General features: G+C 39.5%; 1 protein-coding gene and 1 long non-coding RNA gene across 3 annotated transcripts in view; one reads left to right on the forward strand and one right to left on the reverse strand.

Annotated features, from left to right (window-relative positions):
• The window catches only part of LOC123499175, a 197,357-nt gene extending 179,808 nt beyond the window's left edge, over window positions 1-17,549 (forward strand). The window contains exon 3 of the long non-coding RNA XR_006672904.1: window positions 17,201-17,549. This is a non-coding gene — a long non-coding RNA (uncharacterized LOC123499175). The remainder of the gene's footprint in view (window positions 1-17,200) is intronic.
• Window positions 16,088-22,044, reverse strand: part of LOC123499174 (endochitinase A-like) — a 50,295-nt gene continuing 44,338 nt past the window's right edge. For both annotated transcript variants that reach the window (XR_006672903.1, XM_045246875.1), the window contains exon 3: window positions 16,088-17,340. Coding sequence is in view for 1 of the 2 variants with exons in the window: in XM_045246875.1 (XP_045102810.1) it covers window positions 16,964-17,340 (377 nt within the window). In the remaining variant the exon portion in view is untranslated. The remainder of the gene's footprint in view (window positions 17,341-22,044) is intronic.

Genomic DNA, 22,044 nt, shown 5'->3' on the forward strand with positions numbered 1-22,044 from the left:
ACAATAAGAGGCAGAGGGAAAGCTAGGACCACCCCCCACCCACCCACCCACCCACACACACACACACACACACACACACACACACACACACACACACACACACACACACACACACACACACACACACACACACACACACACACACACACACACACCTGACACTAACCTGTTGTGACCACACTCCCACACTCTCCAGCTCCTGTGTGTTGACGGCGAATCCCCTCAAATTAACAAGATTTGAGGAAGACTGATGACCAACCATCTTCTCGCCCTCCATGTTACCATTCCGCTGTCTCTTCTCACCTCTTCTCCTCTCCCTCTTCCCCGTTCCCTCCCCCCTTGGAGCAATCAGCTATGATTACCGGAGAGGTCTAGAATGGCATTTGTCAAGTGGTCACCTTCCATCCCTCCATCTCTCTCTCTTTTCTTTCCTCCCTCTCTCCTCCCCTCCTCTCTCCCTCTCATATGGGCACAACCACCTGTAGCTCCTAGGTGAGAGAGAGAGAGAGAGAGAGAGAGAGAGAGAGAGAGAGAGAGAGAGAGAGAGAGAGAGAGGCTATAAAGTATTAGGAGAAAATAATTGAGGTTCGTTAGATAAATTTCATACAACTTAATTATAATCAATGAAGGGTCGGCGTCTATTAATGATCGTGTTCTTTTTACAGTGCATCATTTAGCAGGATCATTCTTCTCTCTTTCTTTTTTATTTCTTAATTGGATCAAAATTACTATAGTATGGCTTATCTTACGCTCTCATAATAGTAGTGAGGTATAATATTTTACATAAGAAAACTATACGCATCACTCTTGTCAATAATTTTCTGCCATTGGAGTTTGATGTGATCGATGAGAGCTCAACATTATAATTATGCCTGATGCTGCACAAGCCAGGTTGATTCAGATGCCACATTAAAGTATCGTATTAGTTAACAGAAGAAAATTACCCATTATTGTCGTTATAAATTTTATTGAAAGTGGTGGTTAATTCAATCATTTAATCGGTTTGAATCCAACCTTTATGAGTGGGAGTGTTCTGACAGATTAGTGTTATTCCGCTTCAACTAAATCTCCAATAGGTAGCATTAAAGTAAGATATTTTACAGAAAACTATCTTCATGTTGTTTTTAGTATAATTCAATGCTAGTAACGACGAGTATTGAGTATGTGCAAGTCATATCATCTCATGCTTCATTCAAACATCATATTATTATCAAAGAAATCTGCTTATCCTTTTTATTTATCAGTGTTTGTATCCATTATACCCAGCTTGTGTTTGATATAACGAGGACTCAGCTTAAACAAGGAGGTGTATGGCGCCTGGTAGTGCAAGTTAAACCATCTCATATGTTGCATTTAACCGCTTTAGTACTTTGACGAGTTTTCATATTTATTCAGGTTACTATTTGGCGATTTTATACAGCTTCAGAGACCTATGTGGTGAATTAAAATAGTGAAGATTCTGACAATTAATCTTATGCTCTCCATAGACCTTTGCTAATGGTAAAATTGCTTTGTCTAGTGATAAACAAATCTCAAGGTAAAACTGTGTCCCAGTACTAAGGGGAATAAGATCCGTATTATGAAAGCGAACTTCCTTTCCATTTTCTGTAGTTGGTGCTGAATATAAGCTGTGAGTATTGAACAGATATCCAGAGCGATGGTGTAAGAGCCAAGCCAATCTCCTGGTCGTGTGATGCAGTGCTCAGCGTGTGTGTTTCATCACCGGCCATTTAGCGTTAATTCCAGCCATCACTGTACCTTTAGCCAAACACTCACCCAGCTGTAATTACCTGCGCCGGTTATATTGATGGGGAGGGAATTTACACCACCAATTAATTAGCCGTATGTTCATAGCTCAAAGTATTCAGGGGGAGTTATTTATTTATCTTTTTCATCCCCTCTCAGTACGCAAGTCTGGTGCTAATAAGAATAATTAATGATGAGGGAGACGGACTATAAACTTCAGTACTTGTTTATTGCTTAGGTTTTTTTTATGTGTGTGGTCATTATTTATTTATTTTTTTTAGTAGTATAAATGTTGTGTTCAATTTTGTGATTAGACTGTGCAAGGATGATGTGCAGGTAGTGTCCATGATTTTCTGTATAAGAGTGGGTTATTATTGCTTCTTATATTTATCTGAAGTTTATTGTGACATAAAATTTTCTTATCTAGGATCCTTTTTTTTTTTTTTTTTTTGACTGAGGAGAATAAAATAGTCTTTATGGTTTTCTCTATATAAAGATAATTTTTATTTTCGTGTGTTTATCGTTACTTTATTGTGACTTCAGTTTTCTTACCTCTCGATGATATACTCTCTTCTTGTTTACCTTTTTGAACTGTGTCATTTGACCAAAGCAAATATTAATAATGGGACAAATTAATTAATATATTGGGTACAGTAATTAATATAAAATAAAAGCAAATAAAAACTAGAATGTTAAGAAAATTGGTGTGCATATGCGAGTATACCCTAACAATGGATATGAGTTCATAAAACATTTTAAGCTTAGAAATGAATTATGAGTATCAAAAAAAGTCATGAAGATGCAACCATGCAGGTACCTCTTAATAATAGGTATGACTTAATAAATATTTCTAGCGCACCAATGATAGATGACATGAAAAAAAGAAGAAAAAACAATAATAAAAAAATACCAATAAAAAATAAAAATAAAATGAGGTTGGAACTCCACAAATTATCAGGCGGGCGCCCCCGGACAGCTGACATCTTACACCGGCCACCAGACACTTTGATGGATGGAGGCACAGCCAGCAAGGGAACAGAACACCCCTCGCGCTGCCCTTGTCCGACGGCTCCTCCAAGGCTGCACATCCCATTATTTTACGCCAGAGTGACTTTACCTGTTCACGACCTCCAAGGCATTATATTTTTCCCACCTGTACGTGCTTTGGAGTTCAAGTTGTAGCCGTTCTCCTTCTGTCGTTAATTTGCACAGATAACTCGACAGGTATTCGTATGGAAGTCCTCATCACTCATCACTACTGAGGGAGACACTGGGTACTTAAATCGGTATTTGGTGGTTTTGTCATTATCATTTGCATTATCTATCATCGCTATTAACTTTTACTAAATCTTTCCATTTCGCAATTTTTTTCTTTCTTGTTTCGTTGTAAATATTTCCGCTTCACCTTCATCGTCCTTGCCGTCCTCCTTCTTCTCCTTCTCTTTCTCCTCCTTCTCCTTCCCGTCCTCTTCCTCTTACCGCTCATCCCGCCTCGGTGATGAAGGTGGGCGTTAGAAGCGCCAAGAATTATCGACAGGCGGAGGACAAACACGAAGGCTGGCCCAGATTGTGTCACAGATCAGACGGTGATGTGCTAATTCCATCCTACCATCACCCCTGGTACCCCCCCTCTCCTCTCTCCTGTTCCTCTCTCGTCCCTCTCCTGTCCACTCCTTGCCTCTCACTCCTTCCTCTACTCCTACACACATTGTTTTCTTTGTCTGTTATTATTGATTGGGACGTTTTAGAGATATGCTCATTTTTATTTTGTTTTCTTTTATGTGTGAGTCACAGCCTTGCTTAATCTTCATGTCGTTGAGATTAACATGTTTTGTCCACTTCCTTCGTTTATTATTTTTATGGTGTGGTGCCGTTGGTGAAGTGATGGTGATGAGGACAGTGCATGGTGGTGGTAGTTAGGCACCTATTCTGTAACGCTTTGATCCCTCACCATCACTGTTTCCAAAGCCTCCAGTTGAAGATATTAGTGACTTTTAAGAGCCTTTATTTATAGTTCTGGTGATAGATTCGCAAGATCTCTAGTTTATTAAAAGGAAAAACTGTCTTGAAATCCCGGCTAATTGTCTCTGTGGCCTTGGAGAACTGTAGTGAGAGAAGGCGTTTCTGAATACGGGCGTTATAGTGGTGACGACGGCGTTGATTATGATTTACAACGTAGGTAACAGTGAAGAAATGAAAAAAAAACTTAAAACAGCATAACTCTTCAACATTCACATCTTTTCTATCAACGTAAAATTTCCCACGTATTTTAACAGAGAGGTAGATTGTTAATGGCTTCCTTTTCTCGTTACGACCATTTTTGCATCATTATTCCTTGTAACGCCGCTAGTTTGCTGGATCATGTGTGTTGAAGGATAGTTACAGGATATTTACCCAAGCAGTAATGTGGAAAGAGTAGCTTCATTCTCACCCTTTTCCTTCCTCCCCTCGCGTACCTGACCGCCTTTCTATTAGCATAATCACCGGTGCCTTTAATAACCGTATCCTCCTGCTCCGTTTAGCCTCCATTACCATAAAATCATCATACTCACATTAGACTCACTTTAAACCCTCGCAATGCAATAACTGGAAACGATCGCCGGAGCAGCCAGTCAGCCACGAGCGTCCATCACCGGGCACAGAGGAAAGGAGTCATTTGGGTGGACATAACTCAAGTGCCTGGGACCTTTGTGACTGTCCTGCTCTCCTGCACAAAGGGGAGATAACCTCTGCTCTCCACCTTAAATAAACTCCACTGCTTACGTCATTATTAATTTGCTGTGTTGTGTTGCTTTTTTTTTTTTTGTCTTCTTCAGTGTGTCGTATTTTATTATTTTTTTATTTACAGTTTTTTTTATATTTTTGACTAAATGTATAGTGCCTTTCACTGTTGACCAATTCTACTCCTCACTTCATTATGATTTTTTTTTTTTCATTATCCTTGTTCTATTTTTCTTTAATAGGGATTTATCTGTCCTTTATAGACTAATTTACATATTTCCCGTAACATTTAACTAAACATTTTACTTTCCTTTATATGGAGAGACTTTACGATGGACAAAACTCTTCACCATGTAGTACTTTCAATGAATTGTTTTAGTTAGTACGTGTTTTGTCCAATTTTTTTCTTTCTTTTCGTAGCTCAGATGATTATTTTAATTTGGAGTGTCTTTGTGCTTATCAAACTCCGATCCTTTGTCCACTAGTATTTCCTTGTCATATATCACTTGCTTCTACTCATATCCGTCCTATGTTAACCTCTGCAATACTGGGACCCATTTTTACCTTGAGATTTGTGTACGATTAGACCATATTATTGACAGTAGGAAGGGTCTATGGGCGTCAAAAGATTAATAGCCACAGTCTTCAATATTTAAATCCACCTCATGAGTTTCTGAAGCTGTATGAAATCACCAAATAATGAATGAATATGGAAACGCGTCATGGTACTGATGGGCTTAACTAATCTGAACGATCATTTTTGTGTGGAGTACCTTTGGAAATGAGTAAATATTATGTGGTGTTGATTGAAGTGTTGGCTATCAATAAACACCATATAAACCATCAACTACTCTCTCTCTCTCTCTCTCTCTCTCTCTCTCTCTCTCTCTCTCTCTCTCTCTCTCTCTCTCTCTCTCTCTCTCTCTCTCTCTCTCTCTCTCTCTCTCTCTCTCTCTCTCTCTCACGCTTTGTAATTTCGGTAATCAGTACTTTTGCTCCAGAATAATCGCACATTTAATTGGTGCTACATGTGGGTGGTGTGGAATAATTTTATGGTTTCCCTTATTCAGGACCTCAGAGTTTATAGGAAAATTATAAGGGAAGGCAAATTTTCATATTCATTAATTCTTGAAGCTCCTGTTATTAATATTGCAGCCACTAAGGTTAATGTAACAATTCCCATGTGCTGGTATGTGTTAATTTATTTTTCCTTAATAAAATACTTGTATGGAATCTGAAAAAAAAGTTTATATTAAAGTGGTCTAAAATACGAGTCCTTAAGTATGAGTATTGTAAATAAAATCACAGTCAGTTTATGTTGATTTTTATTATGAGATTCTGTCTCTGATTATCCCTTTCGCTCTGATATACAGGAAGTCACGTCATTTAACGTATTTTAAGGAACATTTATAAGTACCTACAAAAAAAGAAATGATAAAAAAGGAAAAGATCTTACAATTTTTAGTTATTATGTTTCTGAGGTGGCTGTAGTACAAGAAAATATGTCTTAGAGTGATGAGTAAGTAGTGATGTGCGAAATAGCAATGAAAGGGCTGAATATTTATGAAGTCAACAAAATTCTTAAGTCCATCCTAATGACAAGCTAGAGCACTTCGTCTCATTAAAGAGTTTTCATTTATTTTTTCCTGAATCCCTAGGCTTTCCTTATCTCCCAAGTATGAATTCTTTCCTTTTCGTTTTCATACTTTCATTTTTTTCGTCTTTCTCCCTTCTTTTCCAGGAGTCTTTTCTTTATTCGTTATTATGAATCCTTGTGTTTTTTGTCCACATTCCTCAACACGTAGAATACTTTAAAGTTTCTTCTTTCCATTGTTCTTTTTTTTTTCGTTTTTGTTGTTGTAAAACAATGAATTTATTATTGTTTTTTTGGCTAGTGTTCCCTATCAACTCTTCGCATATTTTTTGTACTCTTGCGTTTATTTATCTACTTATATTTATCTATTTATTTTATTTATTTATTTTAGTTCATTAACGAATTCATACTTATATTTCCCCTGTCTTTGTTTTCTCTTTGCTCTTACTTACTTTTCTTTCATGTCTTGCCCTTCTCCTCTTCCTCGTCCTCCTCCTGTGGACCCTACCCAGTCATCAGTCCTCCCTAGAGCTCCGGCATTCTTGGTCGTATCGGCTCGGTCCCCGCTGTCATATTTTCTCCGGGAGTGAATTGACATGTTTTGACAGAGCGACACGTACTTACAGCAAGCCAGATGACAGGACTCAAAACAGCGGCGTCCCAAAAAAAGACCATCACGCATGCTCATCTCCGGACAAACAGGAATAGCGATAGCCCAAGGACGGGGCAGAGTGGCCTAACCTGCCGTCATTCCTATTAAGGCGAATTTCTTAATGGCTAAATATAGGAACATGACCCGTATAATGATAACCTTTGTCGGGTCGGTGTAGCGCTTTATTGTCTCTGCGTCTCGATATGGAGATGATGGTTAGTCGCTATGTAAGACAAGATTATCGTCGGTGTTCACATATCTGGACTCAGGTGAGCTTTTTGTCACCTGCTCCTGGACGCGACGAGCCTGAAATACTTGGAATATATTCATTATTCGCCTCTGATATGCTCGTAGTTTTTGCTTTCCTCGGTTGTTTGGGTAAGGAGAGCTGCGAATATTACTTATAAAAGGCACAATGACTTTAATTGACGTTGTGTTTTTGTGAGACGTTGCCTTATTTTCGTGGAAGGAATGCAATGTGAGTGTCGCTCCTGCTAACCAGACTCAGCGGCCTCAATTAGGGGATGTAGCTACAAGAGAGTGAGATGTTCACTGGAATCTACTTCAGAGCGACAGACGGCGTTCCTCTCTCCCCTTACCCATTCTACTCGTCTTAATATCCCACGAGTGACCCTTTCCTTATTTTTTCCTGTCTTCTCTTTTTTTTTTTTTTCGCCGATTCGTGTGTTGGTGAATTCTTACAGTTTTTGCTTATAAGAGTGAGAGTCAAGGCTTCTCACTGCCCTTATCTTTATATTTGGTTTAACAATACATGAAAATTATCCTTCTTTTTTATTCTAATTAATTTTCCTTCCTTTTCCTTGTGCTGACTCCCGAGTGATGTTGACTTTTCCACTTGTATCAGAGTGAAAGTAAACGTGTCTTAGTGATTTTTATCTTTCGGTTTTTCTATTTTTTTTTATCTTTTTGTCGTTTTATGGTTAAACATTTCACGAAAATATCCTTATCATGTCCTTTTCACTCTTTCTTTAACTTCCTTTATTTTGATCCGCGACTATCATGTCTGATCTTGTTTTAGTTTAAATCATCATTTCCCAACCAAAAGAAAAAAAAACAATCGACATTCTTTATTATCTTTTTTAGGGGATACTTTGAATAATCCTGTCTCAATGTTATTTTTACGTATGTCACATGATGATCCACAACTCAGAAGGGCACGGAACACCAGACACTGCTAACCATTCATAGCAAAAGCAGTTGGTGTGTTGCTAAGTGGTCTCGAGATGGTCCTGCTGGCTTATTTGGCTTCTCCAAGAATGTCTGTGTATCTGAATGAAGCTCACTTCTTGACCGGCTATCGAGACAGCTCTGGTGGGTCATTGCGGACGAAAGGAGCGTTGGGATGTACGTAGTGTTAGCATATGCAGGCGGCGGTTTGTGTCTTAATTGTTGGTCTGGAGTGGTGCTGCTGGGAAAAGTTTGTCGATTAAGAACACTTAGCATCCAATGGTTTTAACGAGTCTTTTTGTTGTTATTGTCACTGTTGTTGCTAACCTTTAGTGTGCATCTGCTTCTGGGGAATTATTTTAAACTACTGCCACTATTACTGCTGAAAAATAATGATAGATATAATAACAATAATTAGGTATGGATTTATTTTTAATACATATTTTAGTTTTTTTTTTTATTATTAATCATTGTCGGTATACAAGTATTTATTCTTATCCTAGTGTCAGCCTTGTACGAGTATAATACCAAAATCTGCAGTATCTATAAGGAATCAAATCACCCCCACGTGCCAACACCACCACCACCACCACCACCACCACCTCTCGATCCTCCTCACCTGTAGTACATCTCGAGCGCTCTCCACTCTCCTCTTGATGCCGCGATAACTCCCGCAATTATGTGGCGGATATAGAGCTTGTCCTCCTTTATTAATCATGAAATCAACACCACTGCTCGACCTGCAGATGGGGGGTTAGGTTACGTAGCCCGTCACGTAGCCTACACACACACACACACACACACACACACACACACACACACACACACACACACACACACACACACACACACACACACACACACACACACACACACACACACACACACACAGACACGCTTGTCTACATATGGCTCTACCTTGCATATGTAGATCCGGTGGGTGATAAGGCAGCAGGCTCTGAAGGAGGAGGAGGAGGAGGAGGAGGAGGATCTGGCCCGCCTATCGCTTCCTTCGTTAGGTTGACGGAGGGCGCGTCTCCAGATGATGTGCTCGTCTGTATTTGACGAGTCCCGCTGTGTTATTAAGGCAGTTAGATGTTAATTAGGAGCAGCTTTGGTCATCAGGTAGTAGCGGGAGGGGATTAAGATGCCACCGCGCAGTTGCTCCCGACTTCATTAGTACAAAGCTCCCCTCCTCCTCCTTCTCCTTCTCCTTTTCCTTCTCCTTGTCCTTCTCCTTCTCCTTCTTCTTCTTCTTCTTCTTCTTCTTTCTCTTTCTCTTTCTCTTTCTCCTTCTCCTTCTCCTTCTCCTTCTCCTTCTCCTTCTCCTTCTCCTTCTCCTTCTCCTCCTCCTCCTCCTCCTCCTCCTCCTCCTCCTCCTCCTCCTCCTCCTCCTCCCCGTTACCTCATCAGCTTGTGAGACATTTGGAGGTCATACAACATCATATATTTCGTCCGTCACCTCATGAAAAAAGATGACACACGTGGCTCGTTTTCTTCTTATAAATACATGGAATTATGCGAGTTCACCCTCATTTTGTCTTCACAGCGAGATCACGAGTTCTTTGTTTCCTTATTTCGTTGTAAGAAGAGATAAATGTACTTAAAGACGTACTAAGGAATGGGTCTTTTTTTATACATATTTTTTTGTACTTTTCATTCCGTGCAGTTCTCCGCCACGCCCAGCACTACACGCTTCCTGCAGGACGTCCCCTCCCTTCCTCATATATACAGGTGTTCCCGGTATCAAATAAGCCGCTCGTACTTTGTCAATGTTGGCTTGTCAGACCCATCATCGAGCTAGGTGAAGGGACGGAAGGGAGGGAGGGAAGGGTGGGACGGAAGGAAGGACGAAGGTAAGAGACGAAGGGAAGAAAGGGAGAAATGACGAGCGAATATTTACTTAGAAAACAATATATTAATCCATTCGCTTTTTTAGTCCACAGTATAACGAAACACAAATATCAGCACATGCACAGGCAAAACAAAGAGGAACTTACACACACACGGGCAAGAGTTATTGGCTCCAGATAAAAACAGACAGAAACAGGCTGATAGAACGCCAAACCAGACGCAGCGGGACAGGTGACCGGACCGGGGGACGGGGCCTCTTCATTAATGCAGATCTGTATCACGTTGATAGAGACGTTGCTTCGCAGAGTCGACGTAACGTGAACCTCTGCTGAATAGAGATCCGTCACCCTACCTAATGCTGCGGCGAGCTTATAGGAACGAGGTGAAAGGAAGCGAGATTTATTTTTTGTTGGTGTTTTTTCAGAGTGACTGATGTGATATATTTCTGGAGGAAGTTGTGTTTCTACTCTTCTCTTTTCTCTCATGTGTGTGTTTTTTTTATTGTTTTTTATTGGAATGTTTATGTAGTTATTTTTTCTCTCTAAAGGGTGACCGATATTCGGTGATTTATTCCTTGAGAAGTTTTTGTAGTCTCTCTCTCTCTCTCTCTCTCTCTCTCTCTCTCTCTCTCTCTCTCTCTCTCTCTCTCTCTCTCTCTCTCTCTCTCTCTCTCTCTCTCTCTCTCTCTCTCTCTCTCTCCTCTCTCTCTCTCTCTCTCTCTCTCTCTCTCTCTCTCTCTCTCTCTCTCTCTCTCTCGTTCATTTGATTTCTAACAAGTTTTTGAGTGTCAGTAAAAACACCTTTACATGTTACCTTGAGTGTAATAGACTGGTATTATCATTCTTCTTAACCCCGTGCTGATATTTTCTGGTGTACTTGTTCAGGCTTGTTGTGTTTATCCCTTTTGTCATCTCATTTATTATCGGTGTTTTGTTTTATATTTGGGACTTTTTCATGTTTTAGTAATTCAGTATTACAATATTTTCTGTGGTATATTACTTTTAACATTTATTTATTTATTTATTTATTTATTTTTTTTTTTTGTGTGTGTGTTTTGTTCATTCTCTTAGTTGTATTATAATTTACTGAATGAGAAGCTTTAACATGTCACCTTTATCATAATACATAGGTGTGAGTTTCATACAAAGCTAACTGATATTGTCTGGTACATTTCAATAAAGATTTTGTTCACCCTCTTTATACTCTTTTCTTTTTATCCCGGTCTTGTTCTGTATTATTAACAGCCTTCGTGCGTGTAATCTTCTCAAATGTCATTGGTTGTCAATTGTGTATTTCATTCTGAGGTGTATTTTGATGCTGCTTCCTGTGATCATATGTTCTCGTATAGTGTGTATTAATCTTTTACTGGTAGTGGATTGGTTTGATGACCTTGTATATGTGAGATAAGCTCTATACGTGTGAAGAATAGAAATAAATGTGTTTGTCCTCATTATTGACTTATTATTATTGTTTTTTTGCTTTATTGATTTGCTTACTGATTTATTCATCTAATTTGTTTGGCCATTAAATAAGTCAGTACTGTCAAAGATAGCACAAGGCTACAACGAGGCGGCAGATGCAGTGTAATAGTAATGTCTGAGTGATGACTGCAATGAAGCTCACACACTAAAGAGAGACAAAGATACGATCGCATGTCCTCGAGAACGTCTATCACCGGACTTGTCTGGAATAATTCAGTAAGCGTGTTTTGTAATATCATTTTCTCCCCCTGTGACGGAATTTACTGGGTATACTCCTGGAAATCTGTGTTTGTTATTGTTGTTGTTGTTGTTGTTGTTAATATTATTATTATTGTTATTATTATTATTATTATTATTATTATTATTATTATTATTATTATTATTATTATTATTATTATTATTATTATTATTATTATTATTATTACTAGTAGTAGTGTTATTATTGTTATTATTATTATTATTATTATTATTATTATTATTATTATTATTATTATTATTATTATGTATTGTTGTTGTTGTTGTTTTCGTCGTCGTTATCATGTTCATTATCATATTAATCATTATTATCTTTATCATCATCACCACTGTTATAGTGTTTGTTCTTTTTGTTGCTAATATTTTTTTTTTCCTGATTTCACTTTTTTTTTTCTATAGTGTCTTATTGACTTCGGAATTATAATTGACATCAATATTACTTCCATGAACATAGTTTGAGTACAACAACAACAGAAACAACAACAACAACAACAACAACAACAACAACAACAACAACAACAACAAACATCAACATAACAACAATAATAATAATAATAATAATAATAATAATAATAATAATAATAATAATAATAATAATAATAATAATAACAACAACAACAACAACAACAACAACAACAACAACAACAACAACAACAACAACAACAACAACAACAACAACAACAACAACAACAACAACAACAACAACAACAACAACAATAACAACAACAACAACAACAACAACAAAAAGGCAAAAACAAAAGAACGTACTGGGCAATATTCGAGTTTCGCTCCACACAAAACTGTCCAAAACCGCACATAACTGTATAAAAGTTTCACAACTATTCAACTTCGGACATCGAGGGAGGACAAAAAATCGTGCTATTGGAGGCTGGAGTCATTCCGTGCGTGGAGTGCAAATACTTTTCCCTCTCATGCCTCGAATTAGCGATTGAATGTTGGCCAGATTGTTTTGCTCCAGTCGATAACACGCGTTCCTTTGTTTACGCAGTTCATTTAAGTATCACAAACAATACTCGACGCCTGGATTCAGTTTTGTATCGAGTGGTGAATGGATGAAAGGTATAAAGTATTAAATGTATTCATTATTTAATTAATCCCCTGAATATACAAGTAGATATGGTGACACTGATACATAGAGAGATAAACAACGACAGATTGGCAGAAAGATAGATGGATACAAAATGAATAAATGAATGAATGAATGAATAAAGAGTCCCTATTTTCACGTACTACCATCGCTTTCACCATCACATCCCTTGTCACCATACTCGTTACTACCACAAGACCTCATAACCCAAGAAACGAGCCCTCACCATTACCAGCATCACACATTCACCACCGTGCACATGTTCATCACAGACAGCATCGCCGACTCAGCACTGCCTCAGCATCCTATATATATCTCGGGAAAATGAAAGTGATGATAGGAACAGGCGAGGGTGGCCAGCGTGATGGGAGGAACAGGCAACTCCAGACCATCTGCTGCACGTGAGGGAGGGAGAAAAGAGAGAGAGAGAGAGAGAGAGAGAGAGAGAGAGAGGAAGGGAGGCAGTGAGAGAGCGGCGAGCAGGCAGGGCGGTGGAGGATACCGACTCACCCCATCAAAATACCAGATCAATATGCTCCCCCCATCCTCTCCTCCACCTCCTCCACCCACTCGGCTCCCTCTGCTCTGCTTCACGCCCCCGCTCTTCTCCGAGGACAAGGGGAGAGAGAGGCTACTAATTCACTTCACTTAACTAAAGGAGGAGGCGGTGATGGTGGTGGCAGCAAGATAGAGGTAGTCATTGCTTGCCTGGCATTAACACTTAAGCCGTGGAAGTGTCTCCATGCTGCTGTTGGATGAGAGTTTAATTTGAATCTTAATTGCTCTGACTGCATTTCTTTTCTCTTTAAGATTTTATTTGTGAATATTTATGTGCATTTTGATACATTAGGAAAAAATGTTTAGAGACAGAAAACCGAGAGATACTATTTTATTGAAGCATCATCACTGAAAATATTATGAGATGAACATAAATATTCTTGATTAGTTTACCCTTTCAATTAATCCTTAGATGATACTCGAAACAGGTAAATGAAGGAGAAAATTTTGCACGGTGGGCAAATTTTTCATGATGAAGTGTTTGCACGGTAAAAAGACAAAATTTAATGATTATGATTTAGCGGCGAATGAGCTGAGTGGGGGTTACTTGGTGGGGCCAAACATGGTGATTATCTCGTCGTCCTTGAAAACACTTTACCAGTTTCCATTCCGCCGTAACCTTTCTCTCGGAAGACGCACATTGAGAAGATTAATGTTCTTGTAACTTTACGCGAGGATCGTGAGCAAGCGTAAGCAATGTTTTTCTCTGATATTCTGCCGAGTAACTCGTGTCTGGGAAGGCTCGTAAATGCATGCACGATACACACCGAGGTAATAAAATCTGTTCCTTGTCTTCCTCGGAAAGAATGTATATGGACATTTCAATTATTTTGCGTAGGATAATTTTGACATGTGTAATTTCTTTTAAGTAGAAATTAATTTTCAAAGCTTAATGTTTTTTTTTTTTTTTCGATGAAGACTAATTACATAAAAACCGAAAGAACATTGTTCCACGTAAAAAAAAAAAAAAAAAAAAAACCGCCTATGGTAATCTCAATAGGCGCATGTTTTAAGTATGGCTTACATACATTGCTGATATAGAAACTAAAACAAGAAACACATGTTTCCAAATTTAATATCAATGTCATTACGCTCATGACGTCTATTTAAAAAAAAAATCTTGTACTAAATTAAATTAAAACTAATACATTTCTTATTGTACTTCTTAGAACAAAGTTGATGACTACGTATATGAATTCAGCTTCTTAACATCTAATTTGGAATCATAAATGAAATTAAGTGAACTAAATACCAAAAATGTCATCAATAAATCTTAATTAATGTGCCAAAATCCGTGGGGGAGGCCAGCTCGTGAGCCACACACCTGCGAAGTGTTACACGCACACCTGTGTGATGTCATTCAGGTCCTACACCTTCGCATCAGCTGGTGGACACTGATAAAGACACCAGTGCTTATTAACGACGGTGATATTCAGGCGTCTCACGTTCGTTTCACATTCACGTGCCTCTGTTACATATTTCCCTTTGCTGACTGGGTATAATTTATGAAGTACGTACTCTCTGATCCGTGTGTGTGTGTGTGTGTGTGTGTGTGTGTGTGTGTGTGCTGGTAGGTGAAAACTTTAGATTATAAACTAGAAATAAGTGAATCGTTAATTAATCGAACAATCATTAAGAAAAAAAAATTGATTTGAAAGCACTACAGTATAACGTAGTTTACAAGGTAATTACATTTGCCTTTCCTTCTCTGCAAAAGTGGAAGGAACACAAAATATGTATAAACACTTTAAAGAGATATGTAGCACACCTAGCACACCTTCATCGTATTTTCTTTTGAGGATTAAAATATGCACAAAAAATAAACTTGTTCCGCTTTAAGATCAACAGTTTATGCAAAGATTATACACCACCTTTCGAACTGCTCAAGTAAGTCATAAATTGACCAGAAAATTAAGTACAAGAAGCTTACATGGTACTGAAGGTATCGAAAACAAGAATATGTACATACATGCACACGCACTGGCGCGCGCGCGCACACACACACACACACACACACACACACACACACACACACACACACACACACACACACACACACACACACACACACACACACACACACACACACACTCTCTCTCTCTCTCTCTCTCTCTCTCTCTCTCTCTCTCTCTCTCTCTCTCTCTCTCTCTCTCTCTCTCTCTCTCTCTCTCTCTCTCTCTCTCTCTCTGTATTAATTAAACGTAAGATGCATTCATATGTTCATTGAATATCAACTGTTTTAGGTTTTAACATTTACTACTTTATTTATCATCTTAGTCAACAGCCAAGGTCACAGTGGCAACCTCAAACATGTTAATCAATACATCAGTAATTCCACTCATGATTTTCTTACTCTCATTTTTTTTCCTGAACTTTCGTAATATTAGGCCATTTTAATCATCAGCAACGGAGGTCTTGATGTGGAGAACTCGGCAGGAATTAATTACTGTTTCTGACTCTTGTTACTGTGAAATACTTTGCCGGGAAAGGTCATGGTGCTCGTGCGTCAGTAGACTGTAACTTATTATCTCAGAAATTTCAATTTAGCGTCATAATATTGAATTTTCATCACGTTTTCTTTGGTGTGTGTAATTCACCTCGGTTTCCTGCTGGTCACCCAGCCAGTCTTCCCAATTACGGAGCGAGCTCAGAGCTCATAGACCGATCTTCGGGTAGGACTGAGACCACATCAACACACAACACACGCCGGGAAAGCGAGACAACAACCCTTCGAGTTACATCCCGTACCTATTTACTGCTAGGTGAACAGGGGCCACACATTAAGAGGCTTGCCCATTTGCCTCGCCGCTTACCGGGACTCGAACCCGGCCCTCTTGATTGTGAGTAGAGCGTGCTAACCACTATACTACACGGTGTGTGTGTGTGTGTGTGTGTGTGTGTGTGTGTGTGTGTGTGTGTTTTGGAGAGAGAGAGAGAGAGAGAGAGAGAGAGAGAGAGAGAGAGAGAGAGAGAGAGAGAGAGAGAGAGAGAGAGGATGTTAATAAATTTTTTATTTATGTAATAGAAAAAAATGAGGTATATATTTATAACATTTACTGACAACATGATTTTTGTGAGGTGAATTACAAGTTCAAATTATAAATCTCATGTGAAGGTGCACACGTGGGGCGGCCTGAGGGGCTCAACTGGCGGTGCACAAGGCCGCTGCCGACCTGACTGACCTTAAATATTTTTTTTTGTCTGATTTTTTGCTGTTTATGGGAGGCTGTACATCCTGATTGTTGCGCGCACACACACACACACACACACACACACACACACACACACACACACACACACACACACACACACACACACACACACACACACACACACACACACAACTTGACTGAGATAGAAGCACTTCAGGTTCACGCCACACGGGAGACTTAGACTAATGTGTGTTAGACAGTTGCCATGTATGCCCCACACAAACCTCTCTAGAACCGAATTTGTTAACAATTATCTCACAAATTCGGATCTACAGGGTAGATGTAGAGCATTAACTTTGGTGTTAGTAGGGTGTTAGGGGGTGTGTTAGGCCAGGCGAGGGAAGGGTCTCTCCTCCTAAACCGACACTCATAGGATCTCTTTTTGGATGCTCGTGAAAGTGATTAAGGGCGAGAAACATATGCCATATTTTGAATATGTGGAAAATATATTACTAAAACGATATATATTTTGAAAAAGTTGTTTGATTATCACTTAAGCTCCACCAGATTTCATATTAATCAATATTTGCAACAACTCGTGAGAAAATATTGAGGTAATATTACACTTGTGTGGAAAGGTGAAGGAAATTAATTTTACGCACTAGTGGTGAAATTTACATGAAGGTTTCTGAATATGAAAAGTAAGATATATATATATGAAGTTTTGCACCAATAGAGAGAACTTGAATGTTGGCTGAGAACCCTGAGGAAGGACTTCCAGGCAGGCCGAGAGGATCCAGGAGGGGAAGGGGAAGGATGCGGGGTGCAGGATTTAAACGTGTGATTGTCTTGGATATTTTCTGATAATCTTGACGTCTTCTGTATCCGCAGGTGAGAGGCGGTGTGTCTCCTGGCTGAGGTGGCGTGGCGAGAGACTGGCCGGGTCGTGCTGGTCGTGGCCTTGAGTGAGGAGGCGGTGCTGGTGGTGGTGGCGGTGCTGGTGGTGCTGGTGGTCGTCCTCATCACGTCAGCTGCAAAATATGAGGCAGTTGAGGCTTTTGTTTAGAGTGATGGTGTAGTTAGTAGTTATCTGTGGTGTTTGTGAGCATCAACACTATGATTTGTCAAAGTTATGGTAAAGATAGAGGTGGTGTTTTGTCAGCTCAGGAAGGTATTGCTTATGATAAAGGTGTGTCATGAACGTTAAGGTGTTTACAATAAAGTTCTTTGTCTCTCTTGATTTCGTTCATCTTTTTATAATGATGGATCTTTTACATCAAATATAATCCCAGAAAGAAGATAATGATGATTATTTTTACTTGTAAGATCATCAGTTATATTTGCAAATACTATAATATTTTGTGAATACAAGAACAGTAATAAGTTAAACACTAATATATGCTCTGAAAATGATGAATGTACAATGTTGGAACTTAATAATGAGTCCATCAAGAACATGAGGATTTTGATGTCAGTCAGTAGCGATTAAGGAAATCACACATCTATTGTTTTAGCGTACATGTGTTGATATGGGCGAGACATGATGAATACGTTCCCAATACTGTTAAATGTTTGATCCGGGCAATAAACAACCTGAGCTGAACAGTTGATATAGCACTTCATACGGACAGTTAAGCCTTGTGAACCTGAATTAATGAACTCTATTGGCCGTACTTTATTCCAAATGATGATTTGGGACATAGAATAAATAATTAAGAATATTGTTAATGAAAACATATAAAACGATGATTTAAAACATGATGAAAATAGACACAATGTGAATATTGCCACTAGAAATTATATTAAGTGATAGTTTCGAACGTATACTAATACAACTAAGAATATTGTCAGTCCAAATACCGAGCCTGTCTTCCCTGCCACTAGTCTTGCTATACAGTTCGTCCCTGCAATAGCCGTCACATCCACTACAGTCTGTCCCCGCTGCCCTTTCACCCTCACTCTCCTTGCCCTCCTTAGCCTGGACACAACACGCCCTTACTGCCAGTTATCGCTAACGCGGGAACATCAGTGGTGACAGCGCTACAAATTCGCTCAAACGCTGTATGCCTCAAGTAGACTCCATTGAATAATTCGAAACATGGAGGTCAGGAGTGTGTGTGTGTGTGTGTGTGTGTGTGTGTGTGTGTGTGTGTGTGTGTGTGTGTGTGTGTGTGTGTGTGTGTGTGTGTGGGACGGGAGGATGACATACTTCAGCCATGATTTGCTCTATATCACACGATGGAAGGAGATATTGCTGGTCTGTTATTATTGTCTTTCGCGCTGATTGCATTTGGTGATGAAACTTTGAAATGGATTGGTGAAATATTGCGTTTTTTATCTCTTTTTTTTTCTGAAAATTTCCACTAATAGGTATGCTTCTAAATCACTATTATTTTCTTTCTACTTTTTGTTTGTCATCTTGTACTGGTCAATCTGTCTCTAGTAATCTATATATCTTATTGTTAAAAGTATACATACGATTAATCATTACATTTCAACACACACACACACACACACACACACACACACACACACACACACACACACACACACACACACACACACACACACACAGAGGCGGCAGGTCAGACCAGGGACAGCAATTCTGCCAACAATTGGTGCAAATGTGGCGAGGAGCAGCTGAGGATGAGTCAGCAGTACCCTTCCCTAACCGAGAGAGAGAGAGAGAGAGAGAGAGAGAGAGTGTGTGTGTGTGTGTGTGTGTGTGTGTGTGTGTGTGTGTGTGTGTGTGTGTGTGTGTGTGTGTGTGTGTGTGTGTGTGTGTGTGAGAGAGAGTATACTAAAAAGTAATCTGTTAGGCGTGGTATTGAACTAAACGAAATAAAATGAGTAAAACTATTACGTTACGTTTTAAAGCAGCCAGTGAGCAAGAGAAAGAGGAAGCCTGTTGTTATCCTCGAGAGAGAGAGAGAGAGAGAGAGAGAGAGAGAGAGAGAGAGAGAGAGAGAGAGAGAGAGAGAGAGAGAGACTTAAGTAACACACCACTTTGGGCACTTGAGCGGAAGTTGTTGCCAGTCCGTCGTAAGTGGGGCGAGAAGAATTATTGGTAATTTCTGTGTCGGTGTGACGGCGTGCAGCTGAGGAGGAGGAGGAGGAGGAGGAGGAGGAGGAGGAGGAGGAGGAGGAGGAGGAAGAGCGTCAATGTTATGTTCTAGAGTCGGTAAAAAGAAATGTACTCTATATGAACCGCCTTGTCATGGCCACTATTGATCTCTTTATCTTTCTTTTTAGTCTAATGCATTGTCAATTTCTCTCCCTCCTCATCTGTCAGCTTCATCCGCACCCGTTGTTCCCGTGTGTGTGTGTGTGTGTGTGTGTGTGTGTGTGTGTGTGTGTGTGTGTGTGTGTGTGTGTGTGTGTTTTGTTGTAAAGTGTTTTGGGGACTAGGTACGCCATCCATTACCTGTTATGTTTGTGTGCATAAAAAGCACATTTCAAAGCGTGCATGGAACGGGGAATGATAAATGTTTGTCCATATGTTTGTTGTGTATGTGTGTGTATTTGTGCTTCCATGTGAGAGAGAGAGAGAGAGAGAGAGAGAGAGAGAGAGAGAGTGTAATAGTAAATTGAATGTGCATGGACGTTCTCTCTCTCTCTCTCTCTCTCTCTCTCTCTCTCTCTCTCTCTCTCTCTCTCTCTCATCTCGTTTTTGCTCAGTCCTCTTCCACCTTTACCTTCTACATCACTCGCGAGGTTCCATTCCATTTCATCCCCTTTCTGAGTTTCCTCCTTGCCTCCTCCATCCATTATTACCTCACTGCCTTGGCTCCAACTCACCGCCACAAAATTCACCACCACAACCACCACCACCACCACCTCCTCCTCCTCCTCCTCCTCCTCCTCCTCCTCCTCCTCCTCCTCCTCCTCCTCCTCCTCCTCCAGCTGTCCTGCTACTCCATTTGTCCTTCATCTTCATTTTCAGTCTCTTGTTTGTTATCTTTCTCAGTTTCTTCCTTGAATACGGTTTTCTTTCTTTGTGTGTGTGTGTGTGTGTGTGTGTGTGTGTGTGTGTGTGTGTGTGTGTGTGTGTGTGTGTGTGTGTTTCCGTTAGATTTGTTTTTTGCTGTTTAGGTTTTTGCTATTTTTCCTCTCTCTCTCTCTCTCTCTCTCTCTCTCTCTCTCTCTCTCTCTCTCTCTCTCTCTCTCTCTCTCTCTCTCTCTCTCTCTCTCTCTCTCTCTCTCTCTCTCTCTCTCTCTCTCTCTCTCTCTCTCTCTCTCTCTCTCTCTCTCTCTCTCTCTCTGTCAAATGCATGTTACTTTTTCCATTCACTCCAGGAATATATTTCATCACAGTTCTGTCCCCCTAACAAGCTTTCAACACTGGCGTATTTTTACATTCATTCATATTGTAATTATTATTGGTGTTACTTGTTTGCAGATATTTACATGCATTTTTCATGTTACTGATTTGGATAGCGTGTCTCTCTTTGTCTTTTCTCTTCACTAATAGAAACACATTTATCAATCGAAATTATTCTCTTTTTCTTTTCTTAATCCTAAAGTTTTTTTTTTGACGTTATTTGTGTATGTTGAAAGAATAAATGGGCCAAATAGTTAACTTGGAAGAAAACTGCATGGTAATTTCACTGTCACAGGTGTTTCATGTCATTAGTGCAATTCAATTTACCTTAATACTGCAAGCGTGATCATTAATTTTCCTGTATATCTATTCAACCAAATTTATCATATGATGTAAATTACCGTAATAAACTTCTCGATGGCCTAATTACTCTCGTGCTGTATATGGAATAAGATAATTATATACACATTTTATCCTTAATAGAGCTTCCAACGTGTGAGCGTGATGGCGGCTCCCTCGTCACTTGTACAGAGCAAAAGTGTGCAAAACAAAATGAAATGGTCATAAATTCTGGACAGTACTTTGGCTCACCCGTGAACTGTACAGCCTTTCAGGACGTATAATAGAGACCGGTTAAGTATGATAAAGGGGTAATCAGTGTCACGGGGAACGGATTTAACGTCCAAATCCTCTACAAAATAGGAAAAAAAAAACCGACGTGTAGACAGCACCCGTAGCAATTACTGGAATGAGCCAACAGGTGAACTTTCTGCCGCCTGGGATGAAGCAGAAATGAACTGACAAACCCCATGGACTTTCTTCCCCCTCGCGCCGCCATTCCTTGCGTCATTAAACTTGATTGCTCTCCTCAGCGCCCAAAAATTGACCTTCCGATGCGGTGCTTAATGTGTGTCCTTAGCGCTTCCTGGTGGAGGTGTCTGCTTGTCACCGTTCATGTAAGGAATTTGTACCTGGAAAAGGGGAATTTGCATACTTGTCATGATTATTTTAGCTTGTACACTGGCTCTTAATATTTTGTCGTGTGTATTTTTTTTTTAGTTGACGTATTTATAAATGGTTAAGTGAATTATGTATGACCTGCTGTATACTTTCAACTGTATGTAATTTGATATGATAGTGTATACAGATAATGTAGATTAATACGTATTTTTTCCCCTCATCTCTGTGTTAATGTGAAGTTGATTAAATAATACATAACGTAAGATATTTATAAACTTTTTGTATTTACCCTCTTTCTGATACATTATTTAGTACGCTAGTGGACGTAAAACCATTACGTAAAATAGTATATACACGCAGTATGCCAGCGAAAGAGTCGGTAGTGTTATAGTTATACAAGGACATCAGCTGTCACTCCTCTGATATCGCCGCGCATTGAAGCTAACGAGGCGTG

The sequence above is a fragment of the Portunus trituberculatus genome, chromosome 49, assembly GCF_017591435.1.
Source record: "Portunus trituberculatus isolate SZX2019 chromosome 49, ASM1759143v1, whole genome shotgun sequence".
Lineage (NCBI taxonomy): Eukaryota > Metazoa > Arthropoda > Malacostraca > Decapoda > Portunidae > Portunus > Portunus trituberculatus.